We start from the raw sequence: 23529 nt of genomic DNA on the forward strand, positions 1-23529 counted from the left end.
TTAGACGCATCGATAGATGTTTATATGGGAGATGCGTTCGATTTCGCGAATTTGTTGTGAAGTGAAGGATTTACGTGCGTGGAACAGCTTAATTGCAGACTTTCATTTAGTATTTCTTAATCAGTGGAACTTGTAATTTTAGGGAAGTACTTTGTAACGTTGAAAAGAAGATTTTGGGGAATTTAAATATAGATGGTGATTAGAGAAATGGAAATACCTGTAGTTGGTAACACGTCAGATGTATGGGTTGGCAGTGGTGTCGTGGCGCCCGCAGCGCCGGACCGCTGGTGGTGGTGTGTTAGGTCGGTCTCCATGCTACGTCAGGCGCAGTGGAACAGCAGTGTCCAGTGGCTGCAGCAGACGGAGGTAGTGTAAAATGGGAGACCTCTCAGAGTTTCAAAGAGGGCAAATTGTTGGTGCACGGTTATGTGTGTGACGGCAGTGGCTATTGTGTTAGGTGTATCGCGTGGGAGAGTGTCGAAGGTGATAACGGAATACACAACACACGGGAAAACCACATCGGGGAAGCGGAACAGTGGGCGGAAGAAAATCATGAATGACAGGTCACGCCGGGTATTAAAGGGCATTGTCACGCAGAACCGTTGTGCCACTGCGGAGCAAGTGACGGAGGAACTCAATCAGCACCTCCCCCACTCTGTTTCGACAATCACAGTCCGCCGCGAATTACATGACATGAACTTACGGGGTCGTGTTGCACGGGCCAAACCGCTCATCAGGGACCATAACGCTTTCGCACGCCGCAAATAGTGCCTCGACCATGCAACTTGGACCGTTGAGGACTGGGAACGTGTGATAGAGTCGGATGAGTCATCCTTTACCGTATTCCCAACCATGGGCCGTGTTTGTGTGTGGAGAACGCCCAAAGAAGCTTATGATCTGCAGTGTCTCCGCCCAACTGTGAAACATGGCGGCGGCTCGGTGATGCTGTGGGCCGCCATATCATGGTTTTCATTGGGTCATGTGGTCACACTTAGCGGACGAATCGCTACCAACGATTATGTCGCAATTTTAGGAGACCACTTGCATCCTATGATCCGGATGTTGTTCGCGGAAATTGACGTCATCTTCCAGGATGATAATGCACCCATTCTCACAGCTGGCGTTGTTGCAACGTGGTTTGAGGAACATCGGGATGAACTTCAAGACCTCCCCTGGCCCGCCCAATCCCCAGATCTCAACATAATTTAACATATGTGGTCCGTCTTGGAAACACGACTCCGGCGACGATTTCCACCTCCATCCTCTCTCACAGAACTGGCCGTTGCCCTGCACGAGGAATGGTGTAAAATTCCACTTGCTACCATTTACGACCTCTATTTCTCCATCCCACGTCGCATCAAGGCTGTTCTGAAGGCGAAAGGTGGCCCGACATCATATTAATCTGGTAAGATGCAATTTCGTTCAGGTGTTTTCATTTTTCTGATCACCTTCTATATGTGAAAGAAAGTGAAATGAAATAAAATATTGTATTGAAGTGCGACATTCGTACTGCCTGAATAAGGGACACAGTAGCGAGAAGAAGTAAATGAAGATTATCTAGTGAAGAATGTAGTAGAAAACGGGAGAAGGCCGAGAGTACGTACGAACATAATGTTTGCGCAGAACAGGCTAGTTGGCGTTTGCAGGGGTAGTATGAGAGATCGAACGCATGAGAGATAGGTGTGAGATATCGTGGGCGCATCGATTAAGGACATATATATGAGGTTAGATTTGAACATTAGTCGTGGTTAATTACGGATACGATAAATATCGATATTTTGCTAAATGGCAGTGTGTTTCTTATAAATAGTAAAGCGAAGGTGTAATGTATTCAATTAAGTTTAAAGCGAATGATGATTTTCCAAAATTATTATTATTATTTGTGTATGTGATTGGATAGCCTATTCTGGTTTTGAGTTTTTCTTTGAAATAAAATGAAGAAGGAAAGAAAGGAAAGTGAAATAGGAACGAAGTGTTCATTTATTTCAGAGTTGTCTTCGTTCCATATAGTTTTTGTAAGTATTAGTTAATTAGTTTCATTCCTTTTCTTTCGTGCTGTCTGGAGTTATTATAGTTTGTAGTGGTAGTTTGTTGTTATAGTTTATAGGTATAGTATAGTTTGTAGTTATAGTGTATAGTTGTAGGTTGTGCTTTTAGTTTATTATAAATTGTAATTTGTAGTTATATTTAGTAGTTTTTTGTATTAGATTTACTTTGTAAATATAGGTTTGGTGTTATTTGTTAGTCTAGCTGTAGGTTAGTTAGTCTACGTGTAGATTAGTTACTCTTGTTATTCTAGGTATAGGTTAGTTAGTCTACGTGTAGGTTACTTAGTCTTGTTAGTGTAGGTGCAGGTTAGTTAGTCTAAGTGTACGTCTAGTTAGTCTAGGTTTGTTCTTTTCTTGAAATTCTCTGTTATTTTTCTGTTAAGTTTATTATTGTTATTGTTATATTTATATTGTTGAAAGTTAGTATTGTCAAGATATTGTTAAATTTATATTGTTATTATTCTTTCTGTTGTTGGCGTTTAATTTTTAATTGTTGACGATAAATTTAGTTTGAACAATGGATGACGTTACTGGATATAATGGAGGTGATAGAGCTAGGAGGCCAGGAGTTTCTCAGAGAGGCGGTAAAGGTTTTGTGTGCGTAGCTCGTGGAGGCGTTGATCAGAGCTTTTTTAATAGGGGGCGGAGCACACAGTGTGTTGCGAATTCAGCATGTGCTATTTGTTTCGCAATGCTGATTCGCAAGAATTGGATGAGTGAGGCTGAGATATACAACTTGCTACGTGAAGGGAATGACTTGTATATGCGGGTAATCTCTGGTCCAGGATTTCCTGCAGGAGAGGTTTATTTGGATGTGTATGAACTCCCGTTAGAAATGGACTTTTTCGGACGTCGGGTTCATGTTGATTATGAGGCACTTTATGGAGGATTATTTCCTGCTTATGAGAGCGAGAAAGAGGCTGCAGAAGTGGAACTTGCAGCTAAATTATCAGAATTGTTTCACATGTATGTTAATAACTGTGGGTTTATTTGGGTAGGCCAACATTATAGCGTGGCTTTTTGGAGTTCTGGTGTGAGTTATTATCTATTTAATCCTCACGCAGTAGGTGAGAATGGGCAAAGAAGTGAGGATGATGTGCGTGCTAATGTTGCTCGTTTGTTTGAGTGTACCACAGAGAGAAGTTTGGCATACTTGTTGTTGGTGGATTCTGCTTGTGATGGTAATGCACGGCCCTACCAGATATATAGGTATTCACTTACTCGTGTTCGTAATTTAACGGTAGATTCCTCCGCACTTGGGGAACCTGCGGAGAGCGTTGCTGGTGTTGTTGTGAAGGCAACAGATACAGAACAACAAATCGCTCATGATGAAAAGTGGACAAAAGTTCACCGTAGGGGCAGGCCATTGAGGAAGAAACCTGGAAGGTTCACAGAGTCTCAACAGTCGAAAGACGGATGTATGGGGGAAATAAAGGACTCTTTTCTGGATGTTGTTGGCACTAGTGAAAGCAGTGGCGTTAATGAGCAGGGCATTGGACGTAAGAGCAGTGGAAGGCCTGTTAAGGAAATGCGTGGGAGGAAGAGAGTGTTTGAGGATGATGGTGAAAGGAGGACTATTCGTGTCTTAAGTCCGCAACCTTCCGTTAGCGCTGAACGTAAAAGAGTGGCTGTTGTTCGCAGGGAAGCTGCAGGAGTGCAAAAGAAGGGAGCCGTTTGGCATCTTCCAGCTGCTTTGCGTCGGGAAAGGCATATTGGTCAGTTTTCTGGTGCTCAATTGGATGCTGTGCAATTGTATGTATTTAAGAAACCTAGTCTTTTGTCCTCTGACACTTATACATGCTCGTATTGTGGAGCGTGTTTGTTTGAGGAGGAAAAAGGTAGAAAGAAGTGGTGTTGTGGAGAGGGGCTGTTCAAGGTAGTTTATTTTCCTCCACTGGAAGCACCGTTTTATTCTAATTTAGAATTTCTAAAGAATGCAAGGTATTACAACGATTTATTTTCGTTTAGCGCTTTAGTAATACCTCAGGGATATGAGCGACCTACAGGTCTTTCATTTGTGAAAATACTTGGAAAGGTTTATCATTACGTTTTCGATTTATCGTATGCCGGAGGTCTGCGAAATAATGCTCGTATATATATTGATGACGGGGCAGCGAGAAACCAGTTGGTTCAGGAGTCCCAGCTAAATCCGGTGATAGTGAACGAAATCGGTGAGTATTTGGCGAATGTGGCTAGGAACCCATACATTGAACAGTTCAAACAACTATCAAATGAGCCCTCAGAGAATGCGCATCTGGTCTTTGAGAACACAAGTAGGGCTGTACATGGGGCAAATATAGGAGACCGTCCTGTTGCCCATGAGGTGGCTGTTGTTTTGAGTCGGGAGGAGCAGGCATACTATCCGAAGAAGGTGGCTATATGGAAGATTGGGAATAGGCGTCCTCATTTGATAGACATTGTTCATCCATTGTATGAACCTTTCCAGTATCCGTTGTTGTACCCTCATGGTACACCAGGATGGCATGTGGGTCGGGAGAATAATGATAAGAAGAAGTTGAGTAAACTAAAGTATACGAGATGCCTTTTATTGTCCGAGCCAAGATTTCGAGAGTTTGGGCGGCTGTCAGAGACTTGGCTTGTAGATATGTACGCAGGTATTGAAGAGGAGAGGCTAAGGTATATAAAGTTTACTCAGGAGGCAATGGATAAAGTGTTACGTGCGGCTACTTTGCGTGAGTTGGAGGTAGCTATCAGTAGTCGTGACGTTCCGGCTGGAGAAAGAAGGCAAGTGGTTAGAGACCTTGAACGAGATGAGATTGTTCAAGGTGAAGGTGGAGTTGTACCGGGAAAAGTGTATTTACCGAATACTTTTACAGGAGGACCTCGGTACATGAAGGTGAAGTATTTGAATGCTATGGCAATTGTTAGTCGTCTTGGGGCTCCGACTTTTTTTCTGACTATAGCAACTTCAGCTTCTTGGTTGGAGATTCGTGAGTCGATTCGTACAGGCTGTACAAATAGTCCCGATGTTGTTTGCAGAGTTTTTCACGTGAAGTTTGAAGAACTGTTGCGTGATATAAGATCAGGTGTATTTTTTGGCCCACTGGTGTACATAGTGTGGGTTATAGAATTTCAGAAGCGCGGCTTGCCACATGCACATGTTTGTTTCTTGGTGGAGAATGGACCGGTGCAATCAGAGGAGATTGATTCTTATATCAGAGCAGATATTCCAAGTCCAACTGAGGCAGGAGGTAGATTAAGGGAGTTAGTTTTAAAACATATGATTCACGGTCCATGCGGACCCCCCCATAGAACGAACTTGCCTTGCTGGGAGGCTGAAGGTAAGAAATGTTCGAAGTATTTTCCCAAAAGAACAACGGAGGTGACGTATAAAGATGCGAATGGGATTGTGTGTTATAAAAGAAATGAGGGCAACAAGGCTGTTATTAAGTGTGGTGGGCGCGATGTTGAAATTGATGACAGATGGGTGGTACCGTATAATGCTGCTATACTTCTGAAATACGACTGTCATATAAATTTGGAGTTGTCATCTCATAGAAGAGTGGTAAAATATTTGTTTAAATATATCACTAAAGGTAATCCGTTGGCAAATGTGGCAGTTGTGAATGAGGAATCTATTAACAACGAGGTGGAAGAATACGTTACTAGCAGGTACATAGGCGCAAGCGATGCTGCGTGGCGGGTATTGGAGTTTAAGATGACAGAGACTCAGCCTACTGTTTACATTTTACCGGTGCATTTGGAGGATCAGCAGACTGTTATATTTCAGCGTGGGCAGGAGAAGGAAGCTATAGAGCGAAGCTCCTCTAAACTGCTACTGTATTTCCAGAGGCCAAATACAGTGGAGTTTGATAATTTGACATATGTGGATTTTTACGAACAGTATATAGTTGATAGCACCGTTTCAAAGCGACCAAAGGGCGTTGTAAGTTTTGATTTCCCTGATGGAGTACATTATGTTCATAAGAGGCAACGAGGGAAATGTGTAGGGAGACTTTATTGGATTGCTCCAAACAGAGGCGAGCAGTATTATTTGCGTCTATTGCTTGCTGTTGTCCCTTGCCGGGGGTATGCTGATCTTTTATCTCGAGGTGGTGAGGAATGTCGAAGTTTTCAGGAAGTTGCTCGGAAGTTGGGTTTAATTAGTGAAGGAGATGAATATAGAAAGTCCATGATGGAGGCATCTGTGTTTATGTTAAGCAAAAGTCTTCGATGTTTCTTCATCCTGCTGTGCAACGTTGGGGCGCCTGCACGTATTTTGTGGGATGAATTTAGGGATGTATTGAGCGAAGACTTTTTTGATGGAGCGGTAGAAAGCCGTGACGTGGCCTATAATAGGGCGTTGGTTGAGATAGACAGAGCTTTGCGTCGACATGGCAGTAGTTTGGTGGAGCAAGGCCTTCCCCATGTAGAAGACACTACTACGGAGCTTCACCGGGAAAGGGTGAGATATAGTGCCCTTGTATTGCAGGATTTTCTTGCAAAATGGGTGCCATTATTAAATAAGGACCAGCGGGCACTGTATGAATACATTGTAGAGAATGAGCGTTGTGGAGCTGTTTATTTAGATGGTCCAGGAGGATATGGGAAAACGTTAGTGCTGGAGGTTATTGCAAGCCGCTTGAGGTGTGATAGGAAAGTTGTACTATGTGTTGCCAGTTCTGGAATCGCCGCATTAAACTTTGCTGGCGGTATGACTGCTCACAGTTTGTTTCGACTACCGCTGGAAGGTTATGGCGATTGCACATACTGGAACATATCCAACACTACAGAGCGAGCAGACCTGATTCGCCAATGTTCTTTAATCATATTTGACGAAATTTCTATGGCGAATCGTTGTATCATTGAAACATTGGAAAGATCTCTGAGAGATTTAATGCAAAATGAAGAGATGTTCGGAGGGAAGGCTGTGATACTTTCAGGAGACCTGAGGCAATGCGCTCCTGTTGTATCAGGCGGAAGGTGCTCTGCTGAAGTAGTTGACATTTCCTTCCGCTCTTCTGCATTGTGGAACTCTGTTAGGAAATTTAGTCTAACAAAGGCGGAGCGTAGTCGTGGAGATCCAGAGTTTGCAGAGTTTCTTTTGCGTGTAGGTAATGCTGGAATTCGTGAAAGAACGTTCGGCGAGGGTAGGGAGAAGAAAGTATTGATAGAGTTGCCAAGGTTTATTTGGACCACTATTAATGTTGTTGATCTTCTTGATTTTGTTTTCCCTGGTTGTATTTTGGAGGATCCGGATGCTTGTGCAAAGAGGGCTATTTTGTGCAGTTTGAATGTCAATGTGCAAGAGATGAACAATATATTATTGGAGCAGTTGAGAAGTGATGCGGTTCACTTATACAGCGCTGATAGATTGGAGGCTGACAATACTATGGATCAGATCTTTGATGGGGAGTTTTTACATCAGGTAGAAGGGAAGGGCGTACCTTCTCATAAGCTGAGTCTGAAAGTAGGAGCGCTGTGTATGGTAATACGCAATCTTAACTTTGAAAATTACCTTGTGAATGGAACAAAAGTGATTATTGAAGGAATTACACCCTCGCTGATTACTGTTCGAAAGCCTGGCGATAATGAATTTTTTGGTATACCTCGCATAAATTTTAAATTGCCGATTTGTAGTGGATTTCCTGAACAGATGTATAGGAGGCAGTTTCCATTGCAAGTATGTTACGCAATGTCTATTCACAAGAGTCAAGGGCAGACCCTGGAAGTGGTGGGCGTAGATTTGCGTTCGGACGTTTTTGCACATGGGCAACTATATGTAGCACTTAGCCGTGTGAGGAGGGCAGATACTTTAAAAGTGCTAATATTGCCTGATCGTATAATCGAAGGAAGGGCTTATGTGAGAAATGTGGTGTTCAAGGAATTACTTCAGTAAAAAAATCGGCTTTTATACTTCTTCAAATGTGTAGAGAGAATATAGTTATGCAGAAACCAAGAAGAAACGAAATCTGGAATATTTTGAAAGCAATTCTGTGCAACTGAATGTTGCACTAAAATTGATCTTGGAGGAAAGAATAAAATATTTGTACTAATCCTGGAAAATAATGCAATCTAGTAGATAATGACTTTCGCAGGAATAAATAAAGAGGAAAGTTGATTCAAATATTGATCTGAGAGCAACATATGAGTAAAAATTGTTCTAAATACTCCTGTTAGACAGAGAAATGAGAAAATGTATTTATATAAATCGCAGATCTGAATTCGTGTCACTGATTGAGAACCTAAATACTAGTATTGCATAATAGAATACCACTTAATTTGTACCATCCCTGCAGGAGAATAAACCAAATATTAGCGTTGCAGCAACAAATAAGACAAAGTTAGTACAATGCCTTCCCGACAATGAATCACAGTTAAACATTTAATAGATATTACTCTTGGAGAGACCTCTAGGAACATACAGATGGTGATCAGAAAAATGGAAACACCTGTAGTTGGCAACACGTCAGATGTATGTGTTGGCAGTGGTGTCGTGGCGCCCGCAGCGCCGGACCGCTGGTGGTGGTGTGTTAGGTTGGTCTCCATACTACGTCAGGCGCAGTGGAACAGCAGTGTCCAGTGGCTGCAGCAGACGGGGGTAGTGTAAAATGGGAGACCTCTCAGAGTTTCAAAGAGGGCAAATTGATGATGCGCGGTTATGTGTGTGACGGCAGTGACTACTGTGTTAGGTGTGTCGCGTGGGAGAGTGTCGAAGGTGATGACGGCCTACACAACACACGGGAAAACCACATCGGGGAAGCGGAACAGTGGGCGGAAGAAAATCATGAGTGACAGGTCACGCCGGGTATTAAAGCGCATTGTCATGCAGAACCGTTGTGGCACTGCGGAGCAAGTGACGGAGGAACTCAATCAGCACCTCCCCCACCCTGTTTCGACAATCCAGTCCGCCGCGAATTACATGACATGAACTTACGGGGTCGTGTTGCACGGGCCAAACCGCTCATCAGGGACCATAACGCTTTTGCGCACCGCAAATGGTGCCGCGACCATGCAACTTGGACCGTTGAGGACTGGAAACGTGTCATATAGTAGGGTGAGTCATTCTTCACCCTATTCCCAACCACGGGCCGTGTTTATGTGTGGAGAACGCCCAAAGAAGCTTATGATCTGCAGTGTCTCCGCCCAACTGTGAAACATGGCGGCGGCTCGGTGATGCTGTGGGCCGCCATATCATGGTTTTCATTGAGTCCTGTGCTCACACTTAGCAGACAAATCACTACCAACGATTATGTCGCAATTTTAGGAGACCACTTGCATCGTATGGTTCGGATGTTGTTCCCGGAACATGACGCCATCTTCCAGGATGATAATGCACCCATTCACACAGCTGGCGTTGTTGCAGCGTGGTTTGAGGAACATCGGGATGAACGTCAAGACCTCCCCTGGCCCGCCCAATCCCCAGATCTCAACATAATTTAACATATGTGGTCCGTCTTGGAAACACGACTCCGGCGACGATTTCCACCTCCATCCTCTCTCACAGAACTGGCCGTTGCCCTGCACGAGGAATGGTGTAAAATTCCACTTGCTACGATTCACGACCTCTATTTCTCCATCCCACGTCTCATCAAGGCTGTTCTGAAGGCGAAAGGTGGCCCGACAACATATTAATCTGGAAAGTTGCAATTTCGTACAGGTGTTTCCATTTTTCTGATCACAATCTGTATTTGCGAAAGACTTCTAGTAGAAAATGTGTTAGAAAAGATGTAGTAAGAATAACCCTGTAGAAAGGAATACGAGCAAGTATGTATGATGTTTGCACGAGAGAGCAAGTTGTTTCAAAGGGCTCTGCTTATTACTCTTTTTGTTAAGTATAAGAAAGGATTTTCTAGAAAGCTTGCATTTTAGTAAAACCGTCCTAAATATAAATTCTCAAGCCAGAAATAAATATTCGTTTACAAAAAGCCTCCGGTTCTAAATTTGTAAAGAGTTTTCAGCACAAAGTATATTAGAAAAACATCCGAAATATAATCCTGTAGCAAGGAAAACGAGCAGATATGTATGAAGTTTTTAGGACAAAGCATATTGTCTAAAACTGCTCTGCGTATCAATCTTACAGCTAAGTATAAGAAATAATCTTTTCACAAAGCCTACTGAAGCAATCATTTTAGTAAAAACAACCTTAAGTACATATTCTCAAGTCAGGAAGAAATATTCATTTAGAAAAAGCCCCCGGTAATAAATCTGTGAAAAGCCAGTAGAACTAACTATATTAGGAAAACATCCTGAATATACTCCTGTAAGAAGGAATACTAGCAGATATTTATAAAGCTTCTACGAGACAGCATGCTGTTTAAAATTGCTCTCCTTATTAGTCTTAGATCTAAGTATAAGAAATATTTTTTAGTAATTTTGCACGAACAAGCATTTTAGTAAAAAGGCCCAAAATATTAATTTGCAAGCCATGAATAAAAATAGATTTACATAAAGCCTCTTGTACCAAATTTGTAAAATGCTGTCAACAAAAGCTATCTTAGAAAAAGCATTTCAAATATACTCCTATACCAAGGAACACGAGCAAATATGTATAAAGTTTCCCGCACAAAGATTCTTGTTTAAAACCACTCTTATTACCTTTGCACTTAAGTGTGAGAAAGGAATTTGAAGAAAGCCAACAGGACCAAGCATTGCAGAAAAAGGTCCTAATTATTAAATATGAAGGCACGAATAATAATTCTGTTAAAAAAAGCCTTCTTTAATACATTTGTAAAAAGCTTCAACCGCAAGCTGCGTTAGAAAAAAACATGGTAAACATATTGATGTAGTAACTAATGCGATCAAGTTCGTATGAAATTTCGACGAGAAAGGATCTTGTTTAAATCCGCTCTGCTTATTACTCCTCCAGATAAGTATAAGAGAGATCTTTTTAGAATGCTTGTATAAGCAAGCATTTAAGTAAAAATGTCCTAAATATGAATTTTCAAGCCAGGAATAAAAATATATTTACATAGAGCCTCCAGTAGTAAATTTGTAGAAAGCCTGTACCACAAGCTCTCTTAGAGTAATCATGCTAAATATACTCCTGTATGAAGGATTACGAGCAAATATTTATGAAGTTTCCTGTACAAAGTATGTTCTTTAAAACTAATCCTCTCATTACTCTTAAAGTTAAGCGTAAGAAAGAAATTTGTAGAAAGTCTACAGGGGAAAGCATTTTAGTAAAAAAAAAAAAAAAAAAAAACGTAAATATTAATTTTCAAAGCACGAATAGAAATTTGTTTATGTAAAGCCTCCTTTAGTAAATTTGTTGAAAGCCTGCACCGCAAAATACCTTAGACAAAACATCCTAAGTATACTGCTGTAGCAACGAATATGAGCATATATGTATAAAGTTTCCACGAGAAAGGATGTTGTTTGAAACCACTCTTCGTATTAGTCTTGTAGCTTAGTATAAGAGAGAATTGTTTTAGAAACTGTGTAGGAGCAAGGACTTTATCAAATACACCTTAAATATTATGTTTGAAACCATTACTAAAGATGTATTTAATTAAAGTCTGCTCTACTAAAATTGTAAATAAAACCTGCAATACAGTGTATATTAGAAAAAAACATCCTAAATATACTACTGTAGCAAGCAATACGAGCAAGTATGTTCAAGTTTCCTCGATAAGCTTCAGAACCACTCTTCTTATTCTTCTTACAGTTAAGGGTAAGGGCGAAATTTCTAGAGAGACTTCAGGAGCACCCATTTTACTAAGAACACCCTAATTATTAATTTTCAAGACACGAATAAAAGTTCATTTAAATAGAACTTATTTTTGAAATTTATACAAAGCCTGCACCGCAAGCTGTCTTACAATAAACATACTAAATATGCTACTGTAGCAAGGAATACGAGAAAAAAATATGCAGCTTCCTGGACAGAGTATGTCCCCTAGAACCACTCTTGTTATTAATTTTGAAATAAAGTGTAACAAAGAAATTTCTAGGAAAATCTGCACGAGCAAGTATTTTACTAAAACCGTTCTAAATATTAATTTTCAACACACGAATAAAAAGTGATTTAAAAAAGCTTCCATATCTAAATTTGTATAAAGTATGCGCCAAAAACTATCAGAGAAAAATCTTTAAAGTCAGTGTGCTTACTAGTCTTACTAGGTGACTGTAAGAAACAAATTCTTAGAATGAATACGCGTCAAGCATTTTAGTTTAAACGCCCTTATTATTAATATTGAAGCCACGAATAAACATTTGTTTAGACAGTTTCACTTTCCTAATTTGTAAGAAGCCTGCAGTCCATAATATGCTAGAGAAACAATGATAAATGTACAAGTGTAGGAAAGAACACAAGCAAATATGTATGATGTTTGCACGATAAAGCATGTTGTTCAAAACTGCTCTACTTACTACTCTTAAAGCTAAGTATAAGAAAAAAAAAACTTTTAGAAATCCTGCAAGAGCAAGAATTTTACTAAAATCGCCCTAAATATAGATTCTCAAGATAGGAATAAATATTCGTATAGAAAAAAACCCTTTTACTAAATTTGTAAACAGCCTCCAGTATAAAATATATTAGAAAAACATTCTAAATATACAGCTATAGCAAATAATAGTAGCAGATATGCATGAAGGTTCTAAGAGAAGGCATGTTGTTTAAAACTGCTCTGCTCGTTACGCTTAGAACTAAGGATAACAGATATTTTTAGAAAGCCTGCAGGAGAAAGGATTTTACTGAAACAAAATCCTATATATTTTTTAACGCACGAATAAAAATTCATTTACAAGAAGCCTTCTTTACAAAATTTGTGAAAAGCCTTCACCGCAAGCTATCTTAGAAAAAGATCCTAAATATATTGCTGGAGTAACGAATACAATCAAATTTGTGTGAAGCTTCGAGAAGAAAGGATCTTGTTCAAATTAGCTCTGCTTATTGCTCTTACTGCTAAGTATAAGAAAGAGTTTCCTAGAAAGCCTGCGAAAGCAAACATTTAAGTAAAACCGTGATAAATATTAATTTTGAAGTCACGAATAAAAATACATTTTCATAAAGCCTCCTTCACTATATTTGTAAAAAGTCTCCAAAAGAATTTATCTATGCACTTCTATATGAAGGATTACGAACAAATATTTACGAAGATTCCAGGACAAATTATGGTCTTTAAAACTGCTCTTCTTATTAGTTTTACAGTTAAGTGTAAGAAATTAATTTCTAGAAAGCCTTCACGAACAAGCATTTTAATAAAAACGCCCTGTATATTGATTGTGAAGACTGGAATAAAAATACATTTATAAAAAGCTTCCCTTACTAAATTTGTAGAAAGTCGGGGCACAAACTACCTTAGAAAAGGCATTCTAAATGTACTCCTGTAGCAAGGAATACTTCAAATATGTATGAATTTTCCATAAGAAAGTATGTTCTTTAAAACCATTCTGATTATCAGTCTTACAGGTAATTATGAGAAAGGTTTTTAAGAAAGCCTGCACATCAAACATTTAAGTTTTAACGCCCTTATTATTAATTTTGAAGCCACGAATAAAAATATATTTACATAGTTTCATTTACTATTTTTTGTAAAATGCCTCTATCACAAACTATCTTAGAAAGAAGATCCTAAAAATACTACTGTATTAAAGGATTATGAGCAAATATTTATGAAGAATCCTGGACAAATTAAGTTCTTTAAAACCTGTCTTTTTATTACTTTTATATTTAAGTGTAAGAAATTAGTTTGTAGAAAGCCTGCACGAGCAAGCATTTTAGTAAAACCGCCTAAATATTAATTTTCAAGAAGCTAACAAAATTCATTTACAAAAAGGTTCCTTCACTAAATTTGCAAAAGGTCTCCGCCACAAGCTATCTTAGGAAAAGCATCCTAAATATACTCCTGTAACAAATAATACGAGCAAATATGTATACATTTTCCACGAGAAAGCATGTTCTTTAAAACCGTTCTGGTTATTAGTCTTACAGGTAATTATAAGAAAGATTTTGAAGAAAGCCTGCACAGCAAACATTTAAGTTTAAACTCCCTTATTATTATTTTCAATCCGCGAATAGAAATATATTTACATAGTCTCATTTAATATTTTCTGCAAAATGCATCTACCACAAATTACCTTAGAAAGAACATCCTAAAAATACTCCTGTGTCAAGGATTAGAGCAAATGTATATGAATTTTCCTGAAGAGAGATTCTTCTTTAAAACTGCTCTTATTACTTTTGCAGTTAAGTGTGAGAAAGAAATTTCTAGATAGACTGCAGGAGGAAAAACTTTAGAGAAACGCCCTATTCATTAAACTTTTAGGAATTAATATTAATGTTTTAGAAAAAAGCCTCCTTTAGTAAATTTGTAAAGAGCCTGAACCTCGAGCTGTTAGAAAAACATGCTAAATATATTGATTTAGTAACGAATGTAATGAAATTTGTATGAAGTTTAGACGAGAAAGGATCTTGTTTAAATACGCTTTGCTTATAAAACTTCCAGCTAAGTACAAGAAAAAGGTTTTTAGAAAGCCTGTATAAGCAAGAATTTAAGTGAAAGCGCGGTAAATATTATTTTTCAAGCCAGGAATAAACATACATTTACATGAACTCTTCTGTAGTAAATTTGTAGAATGCCTCCAACAGAAACTATCTTAGAGGAATCATGCTAAATGTACTCCTGCAGGAAGGAATACGAGCAAATATTTATCAAGTTTCTTGGACAGAGTATCTTGTATAAAATCTCTTCTCTTATCACTCCTATAGTTAAGCGTAAGAAAGAAACTTTAAGAAAGCCTGCAGGAGGTAGCATTTGAGTGAAAAGAACCTTAATATTTATTTTCAAAGCACGAATAAAAATTCGTGTACCTAAAGCCTGCTTTACTAAATGTGTACAAAGTCTGTACGGCAAGCTATCTTAGAAAAAACATCCTAAATATACTGCTGTAGGAAGGAATACGAGCAATTATTTATGAAGTTTCGTGGACACAGTTTTTTCCATTAAAACCGCTCCTGTTATTACTTTTATAGTTGTGTAAAAACGAAATTTCTAGAGAGCCTGCACGAGAAAGCGTTTTAGTAAAACTGCCCTAAATATTAATTTTAAAGACAAGAATAGAAATTCATTTAAGAAAGTTTCCTTCACTAAATTTGTATAAAGTCGCTGTCACAAACTATCATGGAAAAAGCATTCGAAATATACTCCTGCAGCAAGGAATACGAGCAAATATGTATGAAGTTTACAGGTGAATAGATGTTCTTTAAAGTATCTCTGTTTACTCGTCTTACAGGTAATTATAGGAAAGAATTTTTTTAGAAAGTCTGCACATCAAGCATTTTAGTTTAAATCTCCTAATTATTAATATTGACGCCATGAATAAACATTTGTTTAGATAGTCTCACTTACTAAATTTATAAGAAAGCTGCATCCCAAAGTATCTTAGAGAAAACATCCTAAATGTACAGGTGTATTTAAGATAGAGCAAATATGTATGACGTTTGCGGATAAAGTATGTTGTTCAAAACTGCTTTGCTTATTACTCTTACAGTTAAGTATAAGAAAGAATTATTTTTAGAAATCCGGCAGGAGCAAGAATTTTAGGAAAAACGCCGTAAATATAAATTCTCAAGCCAGGAATAAATATTCATTTAGAAAAAGCCCATGTTACTAAATTTGTGAGGAGCCTCAAGCACAAATTATATTAGGAAAAGCTAAGTATAAGAATGATTCTTAGAAAGCCTGCAGGAGCAAGGATTTTACTAAAACAATTCCTACATATTTCTTTTTAAGGTACGAATAAAAATTCATCTACAAAAAGCCTCATTTACAAAATTTGTAGAAAGTCCCGACCACAAGTTGTCTTCAAGATACTAAATGTACTCCTGTACGAAGGATTACGAGCAAATATTTATGAAGATTCCTGGACAAATAATGTTCTTTAAAACCGCTCTTATTACTTTTATAGTTAAGTGTAAGAGATAAATTTCTAGAAATATTACACGAGAAAGCATTTTAGTAAAACCGCCTAATATTAATTTTCAAGACGCTAATGAAAATTCTTTAACAGAAAGGTTCTGTTAAAGTAAATTTGTAAAAAATCTCCACCACAAGCTATGTTTGAAAAATATCATAAATGTACAGCTGTAGCAAGTAATACGAGGAAATATGTATGAATGTTCCACGAGAGAATATGTTGTTTAAAACTGCAATGCTTATTACTCTTACAGCAAGGTATAAAAGAGGTTTTTTTTTTTTTTTTTTTAGAAATCCTGCAGGAGCAAGCATTTTAGTAAAAACGCTAATAAAAATTCTCAAGCCTCGAATAAATATTCATTTAGAAAATTCCTGCGTTTCTAAATTTGTAAAGAGCCTGCATCACAAACTATATGAGAAAAAAACATCTTAAATGTAATCTTGTAAGAAGGAATTCGAGGAGAAATGTATAAAATGTTTACGAGGAGACATATTGTTTAAAACCGCTCTGCTTATTACTCTTAGAGCTAGGTATAAAAGATATTTTTATGAAGCCGGCAGGAGCACGCATTTAATAAAAAACCCATAAATATTAATTTTCAAGGCATAAATAAAATGCATTTACATAAAGCATCCTTACTAAATTTATAAAAGGCCTCTACCTCAAGCTATGTTAGAGAAAGCATCCTAAATATACTCATGTAGGAAAGAATGCGAGCAAATACTTATGAAGTTTCCGGGACAAAGGTTGTTGTTTGAAACCACACTTGTTACTAGTCTTGCAGTAAATTGTGAGAAAGGAATTTCTAGAAAGCCAGCAGGAGCAAACCTTTTAGTAGAAACTGCATAATATTAATTTCCAAGGCACGAATATTAATTCAGTTACAAAAAGGCTGTTTTAATAAGTTTGTAAAAAGCCTTCAAAGAAAACAGAGTAAATATATTGATGTAGTTACGAATACGATTATATTTATATGAGGTTTGAAGAAAGAATCTGGTTTAAATCATCTGTGATAATTACTCTTACAGCTACGTATAAGAAAGAGTATTTTAGAAAGCCTGCAAAAGCAATCATTTAAGTAGAAATGCCCTAAATATTAATTTCCAAGCCACAAAATAAAATACATGTAAATGAAATCTCGTTTACTAAATTTGTGAACAGTCTTCACCATTAGCTATCTTAGGGAAAGCATCCTAAATGTACTCCTGTAGCAAGGATTACCAGCAAATATTTATGAAGTTTCCTGGACAAATTGTTCTTTAAAACCGGTTTCTTATTACTTTTACAGCTAAGTGTAAGAAACAAATCTTTACAAAGCGTGGTAGAGCAACCATTTTAGTAAAACCACCCTAAATATTAATTTTCAAAGCAGGAATTGAAGTTCATTTACATAAATTCTCCTCTACTTAATTTATAAAAAGTCTCCAACAGAAACTAACTTACAGAAAACATTTTTTAAAAACTTTCGTAGGAAGCAATACGAGCAAATATAAATGAAGTTTTCACGAGAAAGCGTGCTTTATAAAAGCTCTCTGCTTATTACTCTTACAGTCAAGTATAACAAAGAAATTTGTAGAAAGCCTGCAGGAGCAAGCATTTTAGTAAGAATGCTCTAAATATTAATTCTCAAGTCAGGAATAAATATCCATTAAGAAAAAAACTCCCTTACTAAATTTGATAAGAGCTTTCACCAGACATTATATTAGAAGAAACATCCTAAATATACTCGTGTAGGAAGAAATACTAGCAGATACGTATGAAGTTTCTATGAGAAATCATATTGTTTAGAGCTGCTCTGCTTATTACTTTTAAAATCTAAGTATAAGAAACACTTTTTTAGAAAGCTTGCAGAAAGAAGCATTTTACAAAAAACGGCCTAGATATTAATTTTAAAGGCACGAATAAAAATTGATTTACATAAAAAATTCCGTTACTAAATTTATAACGAGCTTTCAGCAGAAACTATCTTAGATAAAAACTTCATAAATATATTGCTGTAGTAAGGAATACGAACAAATTTGTATGAAGTTTCCACGGGAACGGATCTTCTTTGAAATTGCTGTTCTTACTACTGTTACAGCTAAGTATATGAAAAAGTTCTTTTACACAGAATGCAAAAGCAAGCATTAAAGTAGAAACAACCTAGATATTAATTTTTAAGTCACGAATAAAAGTATATTTACATAAAGCCTCCTTTACTAAACTTGTAAAAAGTTCCAGCACCACATCTTAGAAAAAGCATCCTAAGTATACTCCTGTAGCAAGAAATGCGAGCAAATATTTATGAAGCTTCGTGGAGAAAGATTTTTGTTGCAAACTGCTCTTCTTATTACACTTGCAGTTAGGGTGAGAAAGAAATTTGAAGAAAGCCAGTAGGAGCAAGCATTTGAGTAAAAAGGCCCCAAATATTAAATTTCAAGGCATGAATAATACTGCATTACAAATGTCTGCATTACTAAGTTTATGAAAAGCCTTCACCGCAAGCTATCTTAGAAAAAACATACTAAATATACTACTCTAGTAACGAATACGTCAAAATTTGTATGAAGTTTCGACGAGAAAGAATTTGGTTTAAATCCTCTCTTCCTATTACTTTTACAATTAAATATAGAAATAGTTTTTAGAAAGCCTGCAAAAGCAAGCATTTGAATATAAATGGCCTAAGTATTAATTTTTAAGCCACTAATAAAGATATATTAACATACAGGCTTTTTTTTTTTTTTTTTACTAAATTTGTAGTCTTCTCACAAGCTATCTTAGAAGAAGAATCTTTAATATAATTCTGTAACAAATATACCCAGCAAACATTAATGGGGTATCCTCAACGAATTATGTTGGTTAATAGCCCTTTTCTTATTACTTTTATAGTTAAGTATAAGAAATTAATTTCTAGAAAGCCTGCACGAGCAAGTATTTTAGTAAAAAAAACCCTATATATTAATTTTCATGACACAAATAACAATTCATTTACAAAAAGCTTATTTTATTAAATTTGTAAAGAGCGCTCACGAGAAACAATCTTAGAGAAAGCATCCTTAATATACTCCTGTAGGAAGGAATACGAGCATATATGTATGAAGATTACACGAGAAAGAATATTCTTTAAAACCACCCTGTTTACTAGAATTACAGGTAATTATATCAATTTTTTTAGAATTATTCATTGACAATACAAGAATAAATCTCCAGGAAGCCTGGAAGAAATTGACCATTATAAATGAAACATTTCAAGAAGCTTTGCTGCAGGTAATATGTACAACTATGCTCAATGTCACCATTATAACGCACTGTAATATATTACAAAGAAAAACTAGTGTCCACTCAACTATATACTAATCTTTAAAAAGCCTCCAACAAAATTCATATTTGTAAATTACCTAGTATATATGAGTAATTGCCAGTATATATGAAACATTTGAAGAAGTCTTGTTGCAGGTAATGAATGTAATTCTGCTCAAACTCAACATTATAATATACTCTGTTAAATGACAGTGTAAAACGTAATATTCATTCAAATGCCATGAATAACTGTTTAAAAAGCCTTCAAAATACTTCATATTTTGTAAGTTATTTGGTAAATTGTAGTATTCACAAAAATACAAGAACAAATATATATATATGAACACGGCAAGTAATTGCATACGGTATATGAAACCTTTGAAGAAGTCTTGCCACAGGTAATATGTAGAATCACGCCCAAGGTCACCATTATAATGCAATCTAGTATACGACATTGTAAAAGATAGTGTTGGCGCAAATGCTATGAACAAATGTTTAAAAACCTCCAAGAAAATCCATATTTATAAATTACCTACAAACTGTAGATTTCATTGAAAATACAGTAATTTAGATCCTTTGACACTGCAAGTAATTGCCTAGTGTATATAAAAGATTTGAAGAAGTCTTGCTGCAGGAAATATGTACAATTATGCCCAAGGTCAGCATCATTATGCACTCTAATTAATGACACTGTAAAACGTAGTGTTAAGTCAATTGTTATGAACAAATATTTAAAATGCATCCAACAAAGTTCATATTTGTAACTTACCTAACAAATTGTTGTGCTGATTCAAAACATAACAAATACGTAACACTCAGGTAATTGCACAGTGTATATGAAATCTTTGAAAAAGTGTTGTTGAAGGTAATATGTACAATTATGCGAAAAGTCACCATTATAATGCACTCTGCTGAATAAGCCTATAAAATGTAGTGTTCAATAAAATATTCTGAACAAAATTTTAAAAAGCCTCCAACAAAATTGATATCTGTAAATTATGTACAAATTGTAATCTTCATTGAAAATACAAGTGTAAAGATACAGGAAGCAGCAAGTAATTATCCACCATATAACAAACATTGGAAGAAGTCTTGCTGTAGGTAATATGTACAATTATGCCGAAGGTCACCATTATAATATACTGCAGTAAATGGCACTGTAAAATATAGTGTTCACACAAATACTATGAACAAATGTTTAAATACCCTCCATCAAACTTCGTATTAGTAAATTATCTACTAAATTTTAGTGTCTTTTTTCTTTTTTGTAAATAGAAGAACAAATACCTACAAGAGTGGGTGTATTTATCCAGTATATACGCCATATTTGAAGAAGTGTTGCTGCAGTTAGTATGTGCAATTATGCCCATGGTCACCCTTATAATGAACTCTGAAAATGGCAGTGTAAACGGTAATGTTGACGGAAATGGTATGAATAAATATTTAAAAAGCTTCCAAAAAAAATCATATTTTTCAATTACTACAAATTGTAGTCGTTATCTAAAATGCAACAATAAATGAGCAGGAAGATATAGTAATTGCCAAGTATATATGGAACATTTGAAGAACTCTTCCTGGAGGTAACATGTACGATTATGCCCAAGGTCACCATTATAACACACTCTATTGAATTTCACTGTAAAAGATGGTGTTGACGCAAATCAACAAATGTTGAAACGCTTTCAAGAAACTTAATATTTGTAAATTACTTGGAAAATTGTAGTGTTCATTGAAAATTCAAGAACAAATACGTAGGAACACAGCAAGTAATTGCGCAGTGCATGAAACATTTGAAAATGTCTCGCTGCACGTAATATGTACAATTAGCCTAAAGTCACCCTTATAACACACTCTGCTAAATAACACTGTGAAAAAAAAGTTCGACACAAATGCTTATGTCAAATGTTGAAAAAGCCACCAACAAAATTTCTACTTGTAAATTATATATAAATTGTAGTCTTTATTGAAAATAGGAAAATTAGAATTCATGAAGACTGCAAGTAATTGTCCAGTATATATAAAACATTTGAAGAAGTATTCCTGCAGGTAATATGTACAATTATGCCCAAGGTTAGCATCATAATGCACTCTACTTAATGAGACTCTAAAACGTAGGGCTAAGTCAAATGCTATGAACAAATATTTGAAGAGCCTCCAACAAAATTTATATTTCTAAATTACCTACAAATTGTAGTCTTCATTGAAAATACACAAAGACCCACTAAGAATGCAACTAATTTCCGAGAATACATTAAGCATTTCAAGCACTCTTGCTGCAGGTAATATGTACAAATATGCCCAAGGTCACCATTATAATGCACTGTACTATATTACAGTGAAAATGTAGTGTTCATTCGAACGCTATAAACTAGAGTTTAAAAAGCCTTAATCAAAATCCATATTTGTAAATATCCTCCAAATTATAGTATTCATTAACATTAGAAGAATAAATCTGTAGCGAAGTCTCCAGAAGCATCTGAAAAATCGAGCTGTCAGTAATATGCGTGATTGTGCCGAAGGTCACCATTATAATGTCCTTCATTAAATAATAATGTAAAAAAAAATATTGTTATGAAGAGATGCTATGAAAAACAATATAGAGAAATCCTCCAATAAACTTCATATTAGTAACTTAACTACTAAATTATAATGTTTCCTGAAAATACAAGAACAAAAACGTAGAAACACGGCAAGTAAATGCACACTGTATATGAAACTTTTGAAAATGTCTTTCTGCCGGTAATATGTTAAATTACGCACAAGATCACCATTATAATGCTATGTTGTAAGTCACTTTGTAAAACGTAGTGTTCACTGATTGTTCTGAACTAATATTTTAGAAACCGTCAACAAAATTGATATCTGTAAATTACGAACAAATTGTAGTCTTCATTGACAATACAAGTGTAAAGATACAGGAAGACTGCAAATAATTTCCCACCACAGTAAATCTGAAGAAGTCTTGCTGCAGGTAATATGTACAATTATGCCCAAGGTCATCATGATAATGTACTGTACTACATTTCAGTGCAAAAAAGTAGTGTTCATTCGCATGCTTTGAGCAAATATTTAGAGAGTCTGCAACATGTTTCATATATGTAAATTAGCTACGAATTGTAGTTTTCATTAAAATTACGCATTAGAATAAATATGCAGAACGACTGCAACTAATTTCCCAGTACATCGGACAGATTTCAAGAAGTCTTCCTGCAGGTAATATTTACAATTATGCCCAAGATCATCATTATAATGTGCTTCTATAAAAGAAAGTGCAAAACAGTATTAACGCAGACGCTATGCACAAATGTTTTAAAATCCTCTATCAAATTTCATGTTTGTAAATACGCTACTAAATTGTAATGTGCATTGAAAATACAAGAACAAGTAACTAGGAAGAATGAAAGTAATAGCCCAGTATATGGGAAACGTTTGAAAAAGTCTTGCTGCAGGTAATATGTACAATTCAATGCACTGTACTATATTACATCGCAAAAGCACTGTTTCATCAAATAGTATTAACAAATGTTTAAAAAATGTTGAACAATATTCATGTTTGTAAATTACCTACCAAATTGTAATTTTCATTGAAAATACAAAAATAAATCTGCAGGAAGACTACCAGAAATTGAACAGTATATATGAAACATTTAGATAAGACTTGCTCCAGGTAATAAGTACAACTATGCCCAAAGTCTCTACTATATTACAGTGCGAAAAGTAGTGTTCACTCCAATGCTATGAACAAATGTTTATAAAGCCTCCAACAAAATTCATATTTGTAAATTAGCTGCAAATTGTAGTTTTCATTGAAAATACAAGAATAAATATGCAGGAAGGCTGCATGTAGTTACCCAGTATATATGAAATATTTGAAGAAGTCCAACAGCAGGTAATATGTAAATTATGCCCAAGGTCACCATCAAAATGCACTACAGTAAACGACAACGCAAAATATAGTGTTCACTCAAATGTTACGAACAAATAATTAAAAAGTCTCCAACAAAATTCATATTTGTAAATCATCTACAAATTGTACTATTCATTGATAAGACAACAGTAAAGATACTGGAAGACTACACGTATTTTTCCCCTATGTATAAAATATGTGAAGAAGTCTTGCTGCAGGTAATATGAACAACTATAGACAATGTCACCACTGAAATGTACTGTACTATATTACAGCGCAAAAAGCATTATTCCCTCAAATGCTATGAAAAATGTTTTTAAAAATTTCAACAATATTGGTGTTCTAAATAACATACTAAATTGTAGTCTTCATTGAAAATACAACAATAAATATTCAGGAAGACTGCGAGAAATA

General features: G+C 36.1%; 2 protein-coding genes across 2 annotated transcripts in view; both read left to right on the top strand.

Moving 5' to 3' along the window:
* LOC145684678 (uncharacterized) overlaps window positions 1–23529 on the top strand; it is a 230864-nt gene that overhangs the window by 8570 nt on the left and 198765 nt on the right. The gene's annotated exons all lie outside the window — the stretch shown is intronic.
* LOC145685207 (uncharacterized) lies at window positions 2566–7908 on the top strand. The gene has a single exon (XM_081757565.1). It carries the CDS (start codon window positions 2566–2568, stop codon window positions 7906–7908), a length of 5343 nt encoding a protein of 1780 aa, XP_081613691.1.

The sequence above is a fragment of the Thermobia domestica genome, chromosome 5 (assembly GCF_964235325.1).
Source record: "Thermobia domestica chromosome 5, izTheDome1.hap1.1, whole genome shotgun sequence".
Classification (NCBI taxonomy): Eukaryota; Metazoa; Arthropoda; class Insecta; order Zygentoma; family Lepismatidae; genus Thermobia; species Thermobia domestica.